A 13,321-nucleotide genomic window follows, 5' to 3' on the forward strand; every position below is an offset into this window, starting at 1 on the left:
TGCGAACAACTGCAGGTAGCGATCGACTCGGAATGACCACCCATGTGTATAAGAGCAATATGGTGTGGTGTAACGTTAATAAGGGACACTATTGCATGATAAAATGTGAATAAAGTTGCACTACTGTGTGGTGTTATTTGAATTGGGGGTAAAATTCTGCGTCCATGCCCCTTTCCAGCAAGAACACACCCCTTTTTGGGCTGTGCGCCCCAATGTGCGCATTGTTCCTATTCAAATTATAGCGTGTAAGAACACCAAAATAAGGACTGCTATGGGTGAGGGGTGATGGTGCTGGGAAAGGGGTGCAGGGTCAGAGACGGAACTAGTAGCCCTGCTAGGGGGCACCAGACAAAATCTTGCCTAGGGCATCATATTGGTTAAGGCCGGCTCTGCCTGCTGTACCTTGTAAAATAAAGCACAGTGCACATCTTCCTACCCATTTTACACCATCATTAAGTCAAATAAAGTGGTGATTTTACTTTGCCTACTGTATGAGAAGTTTGTAAAAGCCACTAAAACAACTTGTCTCATTTTATCTCATCTTTACAGTATCACAGCGCAATGTTGATGGTGTTCTGTTTCTGCAATTTGCATGTTACAGGTGCTTAGAAACTCCATTATACAAAGTCAGTTCTAAACAGTAGACTTTTACAGATTTGCATTCCTCATTTGCATTAAGTTTGGTATACTTTTCATTTATAATACAGTAGAGATAGATAGATTTATTGGGAACAATATATACTAATGGCACTTTATTATGTAAATTTACACACAGAAATAAACTGTAGTGTACAGATAAATAAACAATCGTATCTGTGATTCTGGTGACTTAGGCAGGCAGAGTCCCCCTTTTTACACATTAAGCAGGCAGAGTCCCCCTTTTTACACATTAAGCAGGTAGAGTCCCTTTTTACACATTAGGCAGAGTCACCTTTTTTACACATTACAGCTGCAGAGTCCCCCTTTTTACACATTAAGCAGGCAGAGTCCCCTTTTTTACACATTAAGTAGGCAGAGTCCACATTTTACACATTAGGCAGCAAAGTCCTCCTTTTTACACATTAGGCAGGCAGAGTCCGAGAGAGAGAGAGAGAGAGAGAGAGAGAGAGAGAGTTTGAGAGAGAGAGAGAGAGAGAGAGAGAGTGTATAAGTATTATACTTACCTGTGACCAGCTGGCAAGCCTTTCCTCTTCTCCTTTCCATCCTACACTGCACTCTTCACAGCACAGGTCATTGTGGGCGGGCTGGGGGCGGGCTAGGAGAGACATTATCTATCCCAGCACATGGGGGGGGCAAAGGGGGAGCTGCTGCACTGCACAGCTACCTATGTGAGAGGTGGCCGGGCAATGCAGCGGGGGGCACCGGCAGCGACAGCTGGGGCATGTGGGCCGGTCCCTACAGTGTGGCCAGGTGCCGGCAGTGGTGGAGGGGCCAGGCGAGTGTTGCCGGTGGTCCTGTGCCCACAGCACATCTGCGCTGTTTGCCAGGCATCACTGGCACTCACCTAGTTATGGCCCTGCACTCTCATACATAATATACTAAGTTTACCATACTATCACTTTAAATCAGGACACAATTTTTGTGGCAAGCTTAATTCAAGCCTGCATTTCAGCTAGTTTTAATCAGCCACAGAACCTGTATAATTCATGAGTGTCCCGGTTTAAAGGGATAGTATGGTAAGCCTATAATATACACAACTGTCACACTCTCATATATAATATACACACACTGTCACACTCACATACCTCCCAAATGTCCCGCATTCAGCGGGACAGTCCCATTTTCCTGGGACTGTACTGCTGTCCCATCCATGGCCGACAGTTTCCCATGGCGCAGGTGGGGGAAATTGAGGGGAGTGCACACATCGCTGCTCACAAGGCATCTATTCGCAGTGCCTGGTGGAGCCTGGAAGCAGTCCAGCATTGGGCAGTGGTGGTCACGCCCCCACAGTGATGCAATCGGGGGGTAGGGGGGTCGGTGAGGTCTGCCCCTTTTCCAAAAGATCCAACTCTTTCCACAAGGCTCCACCCTGTTCTGGGAGCACAGGCGACTTATGCGCCTGAAGGGTCCCGTGTCTGAGATATACAAAGTTGGGAGGTATGCACTCATGCATAATATACACACACTCTCACATTCTCATGCATAATATACACACACTGTCACACTTCCATGTATAATATAAACACATTGTCACACTCACATGCATAATATACAGTACATGAGTGTGATACATTATACCAGCAGTCGGGATGCAATTAGAATGCCAACAGCAGGATAATTATTTTACACCTCCCCTGCCCCCTATCCTAACACACCTGGGGTGGCAGCTGGGGCTAAGAAACCGGGGGCGACGGCTCGGGTTAAGACTTGGGGGGTGGCAGCTAGGGCTACCCCCCCCCCCCCCCATCTAGTGCCTAGCCCTAACCCCCCAGGCCCTAATACTAACCGCCATCCCAACACTAATCTTTGGGATGTCTGCGGCCGGTGTTCTGGCACCGGGATTTTTGAGTGGTGTCGGGATTCTGTGTCAGTCACATGACTGCCGCCATCCCAACCGCCAGGATGCTAACTGCATCCCATATACATGTACTGTCAAGCTGTCAAATATAATATACATACACACACCTTACCTCCCAACTGACCGGATTTTGGGGGTAATTCCAAGTTGATCGCAGCAGGAAATTTGTTAGCAGTTGGGCAAAACCATGTGCACTGCAGGGGGGCAGATATAACATTTGCAGAGAGAGTTAGATTTGGGTGGGTTATTTTGTTTCTGTGCAGGGTAAATACTGGCTGCTTTACTTTTACACTGCAATTTAGATTGCAGATTTAACTCACCGCACCCAAATCTATCTCTCTCTGCACGTTATATCTGCCTCCCCTGCAGTGCACATAGTTTTGCCCAACTGCTAACAAAGGGGGTGATTCTGAGTTGTTCGCTCGTTGACTATTTTCGCTATACTGCGATTATCCGCTAACTGCGCATGCGCAATGTTCGCGGAGCGCATGCGCTTAGTTATTTTACACAAAAGTTAGGTATTTTACTCCCGGCATAACAACGTTTTTTCATCGCTGTGCTGATCGTAGTGTGATTGACAGGAAGTGGGTGTTTCTGGGCGAAAACTGGCCGTTTTATGGGAGTGTGCGGAAAAACGCAGGCGTTCGAGTTGCAAAACACAGGAGTGGCTGGAGAAATGGGGGAGTGGTTGGGCAAACGCTGGGTGTGTTTGTGACGTCAAACCAGGAATGAGAAGGACTGAGCTGGTCACAATGGCTGAGTAAGTCTGGAGCTACTCAGAAACTGCTAAGAAATTTCTATTCGCAATTCTGCTAATCTTTCATTCGCAATTCTGCTATGCTAAGATACACTCCCAGAGGGCTGCGGCTTAGCGTGCGCAATGCTGCTAAAAGCAGCTAGCGAGCAAACAACTCTGAATCACCCCCAAAGTTCCTGCTGTGATCAACTCAGAATTACCCCCTTTGGCGGGACAGTCCTGTTTTTTGGGAGTGTCCCGCTGACCCATCCACGGGTTTCAGTGTCTGGCCCTGGGAGGGCAGTAGGGAGACATCTCTCATCCACATGCACACAGCATCTATTCACTGTGAGAGTGGGGCTGGTCATGGCCCAACATTGGTGAAAACGGTGACATGGCCAGCGATCGCGACACTTCCCCCAGGAGGCATGCCCCTAGCCGTGAGGCCACGCCCCACACTCTCATATAATATACACACAGTGACACGCTAAAGTACACATACTGTCATACTCTCATATATAATATACACTGGCTTATTTATAATGGGTGCAGTGTGTCTTGGGTCCAGGAGGGCCAACACCGCACACCCAGCACCCATTTTTTCAATACTTACCATCCAGAGTCCCGCATCGGGAGCAGAAGCAATTCAGAAATCACCATGAAAATGCCGCGGATGCCATTTTCCCCTTGTGTTGTGCAGGCGCTGTGAGGAAATCACTGGTAAAATGACAGCTGCGCCATTTTCCCAGAGACCTCCGCATGCACACTAGACTCTGGGAACTGCGCATGCGCACTAGACTCTGGGAACTGCGCATGCGCACTAGACTGTGGGACAGTGCTAGGGTTCCAGAGTCTAGTAACCTTAGTGCCCATAGTCTACAACGCTGTCGGCTAGAGAGGAGGGGCATAGTCTGCACATGGGCTTCCTCCTCTGTAGATGTGCCCCTGATAATATACACATACTGTCAAACTCTCAGGCAATGCCAGGGACAACTGCTAGAATGTCACCGATGGGTGTTGGGGTGCAACTACAAAAGCTATATAACTAAATTATGCATTCAGCTATCTATAAGCAAAGCAATACTGTGTCCCAATTCTAACAGCCTTATAGTAATCCTAACTCTGCAGCAATAGTGTAATTAGTCATCTCTTCCAAAGTGCTGTGTTATATCACCCATTTGTGTTTGCATTAGAGATGAGCGGGTTCGGTTCTCAGAGAACCGAACCCTACCGGACTTCACGCTCCGAGCCCGGATCCGAGTCAGGCTGACTCAAAACCAAAATGAGGCAAAACGTCATCATCCCGCTGTCAGATTCTCGCGGGGTTTGGATTCCATATAAACAGCCAGGCGTCGCCGCCATTTTCACTCCTAAATTGGAGAGTGTAGAGAGAGGACGTGTCTCCATCCTCAGTGTCCTCAGTGTCCGTGTCTTGTGCTGCATCTGTCCAGTCACAGTGGTTGTGTCCTCTGCTGCCAATTATGTCCAGTGCTGCTGTATAAGTCCAGTCCAGTGATGGTGTGTTGTGCTACATCAGTCCAGTCACAGTGGTGGTGTCCTCTGCTGCCATATGTCCAGTGCTGCCGTATAAGTCCAGTCCAGTGGTGCTGTGTTGTGCTGCATCAGTCCAGTGGTGGTGTGTTGTGCTGCATCAGTCCAGTCACAGTGGTGGTGTCCTCTGCTGCCATATGTCCAGTGCTGCTGTATAAATCCAGTCCATTGCAGTGGTGCTGTGTTGTCCTGCATCAGTCCAGTGGTGGTGTCCCTGTGCTGCCGGCCTGCCGTATATGTACAGTGGTACTGTCGTATATGTCCAGTGATCCTGCCGTATTTGTCCATTGATACTGCCGTATATGTCCAGCGGTACTGCCGTATAAATCCAATGATCCTGTCGTATAATTCCAGTGATCCTGCCGTATAATTCCAGTGATCCTGCCGTATAAATCCAGTGATCCTGCCGTATAAGTCCAGTGATCCTGCCGTATAATTACAGTGGTACTGGCGTATAAGTCCAGTCCAGTGATACTGCTGTATATGTCCAGTGATACTGCCGTATATGTCCAGTGATACTGCCGTATATATGTCCATTGATACTGCCGTATATGTCCAGCGGTACTGCCATATAATTCCAGCAGTACTGCCGTATAAATCCAGTGTTCCTGTCGTATAAGTCCAGTGATCCTGCCGTATAATTACAGTTGTACTGGTGTATAAGTCCAGTCCAGAGATCCTGCCGTACTGTATATGTCCATTGATACAGCCGTATATGTCCAGCGGTACTGCTGTATATGTCCAGTGATACTGCCGTATATGTCCATTGATACTGCCGTATATGTCCAGCGGTACTGCCATATATGTCCATTGATACTGCCGTATATGCCCAGCGGTACTGCCGTATATGTCCAGCGGTACTGCCGTATAAATCCAGTGAACTTGCCGTATAAGTCTAGTGATCCTGCCGTATAATTACAGTGGTACTGGCGTATAAGTCCAGTCCAGTGATACTGCTGTATATGTCCAGTGATACTGCCGTATATGTCCATTGATACTTCCGTATATATGTCCAGCGGTACTGCCATATAATTCCAGCGGTACTGTCGTATAAATCCAGTGATCCTGTCGTATAAGTCCAGTGATCCTGCCGTATAATTACAGTGGTACTGGTGTATAAATCCAGTCCAGAGATCCTGCCGTATATGTCCATTGATACTGCCGTATATGTCCAGCGGTACTGCTGTATATGTCCAGTGATACTGCCGTATATGTCCATTGATACTGCCGTATATGTTCAGCGGTACTGCCATATATGTCCATTGATACTGCCGTATATGTCCAGCGGTACTGCCGTATATGTCCAATGGTACTGCCGTTTAAATCCAGTGAACTTGCCATATAAGTCTAGTGATCCTGCCGTAAAATTACAGTGGCACTGGCTGGCGTATAAGTCCAGTCCAGTGATACTGCTGTATATGTCCAGTGATACTGCCGTCAGGGATGGTTCTTGCCCTTGTGGCGCCCCGGGCAAAAGTTAGGGGCGTGGCTTAATGTGGGGGCGTGGTCAGTCACGCCCCCATTTGTAGCGCCGCTGAAAGGAAATAAAAAAAAACCAAAGTATACTTACTATACCCCGCTCCTGATTCCAGACCTGCAGACCTCCCCCCGGCGCCGCTCTTCTCCTCGGATCTATGGGAGAGACGTCAGTCATGACGTCTCCCCCATAGAACAGCATAGGCACTAGAGGTCAATTATGACCCCTAGCGTCTGTGCTACAATGCTGTACGGTGCGCGATGACGTCATCGCGCACCGCACAGCAAGGGTCCTCTCCATGAAGGGACACTAGATGCTTAGCGTCTGATTCCCTTCACAGCGGGGGGGACCAGCGCCACGAAGGGAAACTAGACGCGTAGCGTCTTGTTCCCTTCTCACAGCGGGGGGAGGCCCAGCGCGGGGGCACTGCTGGGGGGCACTCTGCACAGTGGCGGATCTTGCCATGGTGCGGCGCCCTCCGGATGGCGCCGGCGCCCTCCAGAAGGCGGCGCCCCAGGCAAAAGTCCTGCTTGCCCGTGGCAAGATCCGCCACTGACTGCCGTATATGTCCATTGATACTTCCGTATATGTCCAGCGGTACTGCCATATAATTCCAGCGGTACTGCCGTATAAATCCAGTGATCCTGTCGTATAAGTCCAGTGATCCTGCTGTATAATTACAGTGGTACTGGCGTATAAATCCAGTCCAGAGATCCTGTCGTATATGTCCATTGATACTGCCGTATATGTCCAGCGGTACTGCTGTATATGTCCAGTGATACTGCCGTATATGTCCATTGATACTGCCGTATATGTCCAGTGATCTTGCCGTATAAGTCCAGTGATCCTGCCATATAATTACAGTGATACTGGCATATAAATCCAGTCCAGTGATACTGCCATATATGTCCAGTGATACTGCCGTATATGTCTATTGATACTGCCATATATGTCCATTGATACTGCCGTATATATGTCCAGTGGTACTGCCGTATATGTCCATTGATACTGCCGTATATATGTCCAGCGGTACTGCCGTATATGTCCATTGATACTGCCGTATATGTCCAGCAGTACTGCCGTATATGTCCAGCGGTACTGCCGTATAAATCCAGTGATCCTGCCGTATAAGTCCAGTGATCCTGACGTATAATTACAGTGGTACTGGCGTATAAATTCAGTCCAGTGATCCTTCCATATAATTCCAGTGATCCTGCTGTATAATTCCAGTGGTACTGGCGTATAAGTCCAGTGATCCTGCCGTATAATTCCAGTGTTCCTGCCGTATAATTCCAGTGGTACTGGCGTCTAAGTCCAGTCCAATGGTACTGCCGTATAAGTCCAGTGGTTCTGGCGTATAAGTCCAGTGATCCTGCCATATAATTCCAGTGATACTGGCATATAAATCTAGTGATCCTGCTGTATAATTCCAGTGGTACTGGTGTATAAGTCCAGTCCAGTGATACTGCCGTATATGTCCAGTGGTACTGGCGTATAAGTCCAGTGATCCTGCCATATAATTCCAGTGATCCTTCCGTATAATTCCAGTGATCCTGCCGTATAATTCCAGTGATACTGGTGTATAAGTCTAGTGATCCTGCTGTATAATTCCAGTGGTACTGGTGTATAAGTCCAGTCCAGTGATACTGCCGTATATGTCCAGTGGTACTGGCGTATAAGCCCAGTGATCCTGCCGTATAATTCCAGTGATCCTGCCGTATAATTCCAGTGGTACTGGTCTATAAGTCCAGTGATCCTGCCATATAATTACAGTGATTCTGCCGTATAATTCCAGTGGTACTGACGTATAAGTCCAGTGATCCTGCCGTATAATTCCAGTGATTCTGCCGTATAATTCCAGTGATCCTGCCATATAATTCTAGTGGTACTGGCGTATAAATCCAGTGATCCTGCCGTATAATTCCAGTGATACTGGCGTATAAGTCCAGTGATCCTGCCGTATAATTCCAGTGGTACTGGCTTATAAGTACAGTGATCCTGCTGTATAATTACAGTGATCCTGCCATATAATTCCAGTGGTACTGGCGAATACAGTAAGTCCAGCGATCCTGCCGTATAAATCCAGTGGTACTGTCGTATAAATCCAGTCCAGTGATACTGCTGTATAAGTCCAGTGATACTGCCATATATGTCCAGTGGTACTGCCATATAATTCCAGTGATACTGACGTATACAGTAAGTCCAGTGATCCTGCCGTATAAATCCAGTGGCACTGCCGTATAAATCCAGTCCAGTGATACTGCTGTATAAGTCCAGTGATACTGCCATATATGTCCAGTGGTAATGCCATATAATTCCAGTGATACTGCCGTATATGTCCAGTGGTACTGCCGTATAATTCCAGTGGTACTGCCATATAAATCCAGTCCAGTGGTGCTGCCAGATAACTTCAGTGGTGCTGTCCTGTGCTGTATATTATTTACTCCAAATAAAGGGGTTATTAATATTTAATCCAAATAATTTTTACAGGGTTTGCCCTGTGTGGTGTTAAGGTATGCTCTGCTTTGCTGTATTTTGTTATATAACTCCAGAAAAATAATGGAGAACAAAAATTTGGAGGATAAAATAGAGAAAGATCAAGAACCACTTCCTCCTACTGCTGCCGCTGCTGTTGTTGCTGCTGGGAGTTGATCATCATCCCAGAGGGGAAGTCGGAAGACCATTTGTTTTACTTCAACTAAGCAAATACCTGTCCAACAGTCCGTTGCAAGGAAGATGAAATATGACAGCAGTCATCCTGTTGCAAAGCGGATAACTGAGGCCTTGACAGCTATGTTGGTGTTAGACGTGCATCCGGTATCCGCCATTAGTGCAGTGGGACTGCAGTGCCAACCCTAGATGGGCCAGGTGTTTGTGCTGCACACTTGTGTCGCTTAGCTTAGCCATACATCTACTTCATTGCCCCTCTTTTACTTCCTTGCATGATGTGCTGTTTGGGGACTAGTTTTTTTTAAGTGCCATCCTGTCTGCCACTGCAGTGCCACCCCTAGATGAGCCAGGTTTTTGTGCCGAAAACTTGTGTCGCTTAGCTTAGTCATATTACCTCATTGCACCTCTTTTACTTCTTTGCATGATGTGCTGTTTGGGGACTTTTTTTAAGTGCCATCCTGTCTGCCACTGCAGTGCCACTCCTAGATGGGCCAGGTGTTTGTGTCGCACACTTGTGCCACTTAGCGTAGTCATACAGCTACCTCATTGCACCTCTTTTACTTCTTTGCATGATGTGCTGTTTGGGGACTAGTTTTTTTTTAAGTGCCATCCTGTCTGCCACTGCAGTACCACTCCTAGATGGGCCTGGTGTTTGTGCCGCACACTTGTGTCGCTTAGCTTAGTCATACAGCTACCTCATTGTACCTCTTTTACTTCTTTGCATGATGTGCTGTTTGGGGACTATGGGGGACATTCCGAGTTGATCGCTCGCTGCCGATATTCGCAGCGCAGTGATCAGGTGATAAAACAGCATTTGTGCGCATACGTATGGTCCACAATGCGCACGCATGACGTACGGGTACAAAGCTCTTTGTGGTTGTGCTCAAATTCTAGCAACGTTTTCCTTCGCACTGACGGCCGCAAGAAGATTGACAGGAGGGGGGTGTTTCTGGGTGTCAACTGACCGTTTTCAGGGAGTGTTTGCAAAAACGCAGGCGTGTCTGAAAAAACGCAGGCGTGGCTGGGCGTTCGCTGGGCGGGTGTATGACGTCAAATCCGGAAACAAATAGGCTGAAGTGATCGCAAGCACTGAGTAGGTTCAGAACTATTTAGAAACTGCACAAACTGTTTTTGCAGAGCTCGGCTGCACATGCGTTCGCACTTCTGCTAAGCTAAAATACATTCCCCAGTGGGCGGCGGCATAGAGTTTGCACGGCTGCTAAAAACTGCTAGCGAGCGATCAACTCGGAATGACCCACTATGTTTTTTGAAGTGCCATCCTGTCTGACACTGCATTGCCACTCCTAGATGGGCCAGGTGTTTGTGCGGCACACTTGTGTGGCTTAGCTTAGTCATACAGCCACCTTGGTGCAACTTTTTGGCCTAAAAACAATATTGTGAGGTGTGAGGTGTTCAGAACGGACTGGAAATGAGTGGAAATTAAAGTTATTGAGGTTAATAATACCGTAGGATCAAAATTACCCCCAAATTCTGTGATTTTAGCTGTTTTTTCAACAATCTTCCAAAACCAAAACACAAAAGGGTGGTTTTGGCAAAACCAGTTTACAAATCCAATACACGAGCATGAAACCAGAACCAAAACCAAAACACAAAACACGAAAAGTACCCGCCGCACATCACTAGCGATGTTCCACCTATATGTAACATCCTGATGTGTGACATCACATAGGGGTGAAGTGGTGTGGCAGAATCTTATTTTTTGGGTTGGGAGGGCTATCTATTTCTTATGGCAGCCCTGCACAAATCTGATACAGTATGCATGGTGGCCAAACATACTGTAAAGAGGATTTCTGTCATTAATATATTGAACTATTCAAATTTTGCATTGATGTCATATTACTTTACAGGGTCGGACTGGCCCACAGGGGAACAGGGGCCCTCCTCCTCCTCTAGGGATCAGGTTTCAAACTCTATCCTAGCGCACTTGAATTATGCATTATACATATGTTACATTATACTTCACAAGAATTTGGTTTATTGTACATTTACCAAGGGGCAAAGAACATGTACTCTGTAATGGTTAGCCAAACCTCTGTTGTGGGTGGCCCACTGGAGCCTGGCCACACCCTTAAGCATGGGCCTCTACAACAGCATCCCCCCGGTGGGCCCCTCAGGCCCCAGTCCGACACTGTTACTAAGATCAGTTGGGGTGAACATTGCCAGATTAACCATTTAATACCTGTCATATGCGGATTACATATGCTGCATGGCTGCTTTGCTATCATCTCAGAAGCATAACATGTCTATACAGTAACTTGCAGAGACATGCAGCTGGCATCTGAACTAACTGCAATTCAGCCATGCAAATTGGATCTTTTATGTGGCTGATATCCAGTGGCTGATCAGACCACCATAGTTGTGGTGCAGACCTCACCTCTGTTGTTTTGTTCATTATGAGTTTCCACCTTGTTAATTATCCATATTTATATTTTTCCCACAGCTGGGGCGAGGAGTGGGGAGAAAAAGGCTTTGGAAGAATCAAGCGCAACATTAATAAGTGCTTCATAGCAGAACTTGCAGCTACTTTTGATATTATGTAGTGACTGTTTCATGTAAAAATATAAAGAAATATTATTGGGCAAATGTACTAATAAGTGATAAAGCGGAGTGAGACAAATACCAGCAAACTAGATCCTAATTGTCATTTCTCAAACTCAGCCTATAATATGCCAGTTAGGAGCTGATTGGTTGGTACTTTATCTCTCTCAAAGGCTTAGTAAATAGACCCCTTAGAATATCTGTCCCTATTAAAAATATATTAAAAATATAATTTTTGTAAATTTACATTTCTCGTTTAAAATGTGAAGACTTTTCCATAGTATAAGTGTAAGTAGGTATTGTCCTATTTCAAATGTTATTAAATGCATAGCTACAATATATGTATGAATAAAAAAAATACTCAAATGCAGTTTTTGTTACTGTGTTGTACTGTACATCGTTGTGCATTATATTTACAATGTGTGGTCCGTTTTGTTTAGGATAATGGCCAGAATGTAATGAAGTCCAAGTTCTGTGGCCTTGCGTGATGCCGGACGAACTTGGACATTTTTTTAAAGGGGCAATCGTGTACAAGGCTAAACCATGCCTTGTACATGAATGCCCCTTTAAAAAAAACTTCCAAGTTCGGCTGGCATCCTGCACGGCTGCTGAACTTTGACTTCATTACATCCCACCCAAAATGTCAAATGCAGAGCTAATAAGTGGATTAATCAAGATAATTAGATAATGTCCACATAATTATTTTACTTTCATTTAACTGACCCACCTCAATCCCATCATTTATTTTAACTGTGCCAAGAGAAACTCAGTCCTGCCAACATCTGTAATATTTACTTTTCCAGGGATGACACTGGGAACAGTTTTAACAATTACACTGCTCCCTAAAATGTAGGAATGATTCTTATTGGATTACTTTAAATTAGCAATTCGAATAGCACTACAGACATACAGATGTAGCCACGCTCATCCAGCCTGTGGCATGGCTGCCCATACATTCCTGTGGGCATGCGTACTTAGATGCATGCGTGCATCCTAGTCGTGGGCACACTTCCGAGCCTGGCTTGCAGCAAATACGGCAAGCCACAGGCTAGATGAGCGACAGGGGGGGGGGGGGGGCAGGGTACAAATTACCTGGGCCCATGTCTGATGGAGGGGCCCATTGAGGGTCCAGTAGGGGCCCAGGCCCCCTCCCCCTTACCTGGCAGCAGCAGCTGCAGGTCTTCTCCTCACCCCGGCACACTCTGCTTTGTACTGTGCTGCAGTGTGGCCATGGAGGTGCTTAACATACAATTTTTTTAGTATTTTTTTCTAAAAGTACATGACCACACCTCCTGTGATTAGGCCACTCCCCTTGAAAAGTACCTGGGCCCAGCCCGACTCTCGACTGCCCTGGCTACAAGAACAAGGCTGGTTTGTCTACCTTTCTCATGTTGATTTCTAATTCCTTCCCTTCCTGCACCCTAATCCTTTGTAGACTCACCACTATTTGTCCAATTTAACACTGTTTCAGAATCTACAACTACAGTACTCAAGACTTCTGCTGACCAACCTTAAAAATCATGTCTCATTGAGACAATAGGTTTAGATCACAAAAAATTATTATCTATACAGTAGTTCTACATATGTTTATATAGAACCCATAGGTTTGTCAATGTGTGCACACAGACTCAGACTGCCAAATATAAGAGGTCTAGTAAAGCGCTAAAATTCAAATTAGCCCACACATCCGCCCCGTACCACCAACAAAAAATAGCAAGGGTTAATGAGTACAGAAGCATTGGTGCTGTCCATTCACATTACAGTCTATGTCATCGTGGCATGAACACCAAGGATTTTGATTGTTCAGCCA

At 46.4% G+C, this 13,321-nt stretch overlaps 1 protein-coding gene across 1 annotated transcript in view; it reads left to right on the forward strand.

Moving 5' to 3' along the window:
* Nucleotides 1-11,867, forward strand: part of LOC134935231 (uncharacterized) — a 78,260-nt gene extending 66,393 nt beyond the window's left edge. Inside the window, exon 8 of the mRNA XM_063930420.1 lies at nucleotides 11,414-11,867. Coding sequence (XP_063786490.1) covers nucleotides 11,414-11,513 — 100 coding nt within the window. The 3' untranslated portion in view covers nucleotides 11,514-11,867. The remainder of the gene's footprint in view (nucleotides 1-11,413) is intronic.
* Nucleotides 11,868-13,321: the final 1,454 nt, after the last annotated feature.

The sequence above is a fragment of the Pseudophryne corroboree genome, chromosome 6 (assembly GCF_028390025.1).
Source record: "Pseudophryne corroboree isolate aPseCor3 chromosome 6, aPseCor3.hap2, whole genome shotgun sequence".
In the NCBI taxonomy this organism is placed as follows: Eukaryota; Metazoa; Chordata; class Amphibia; order Anura; family Myobatrachidae; genus Pseudophryne; species Pseudophryne corroboree.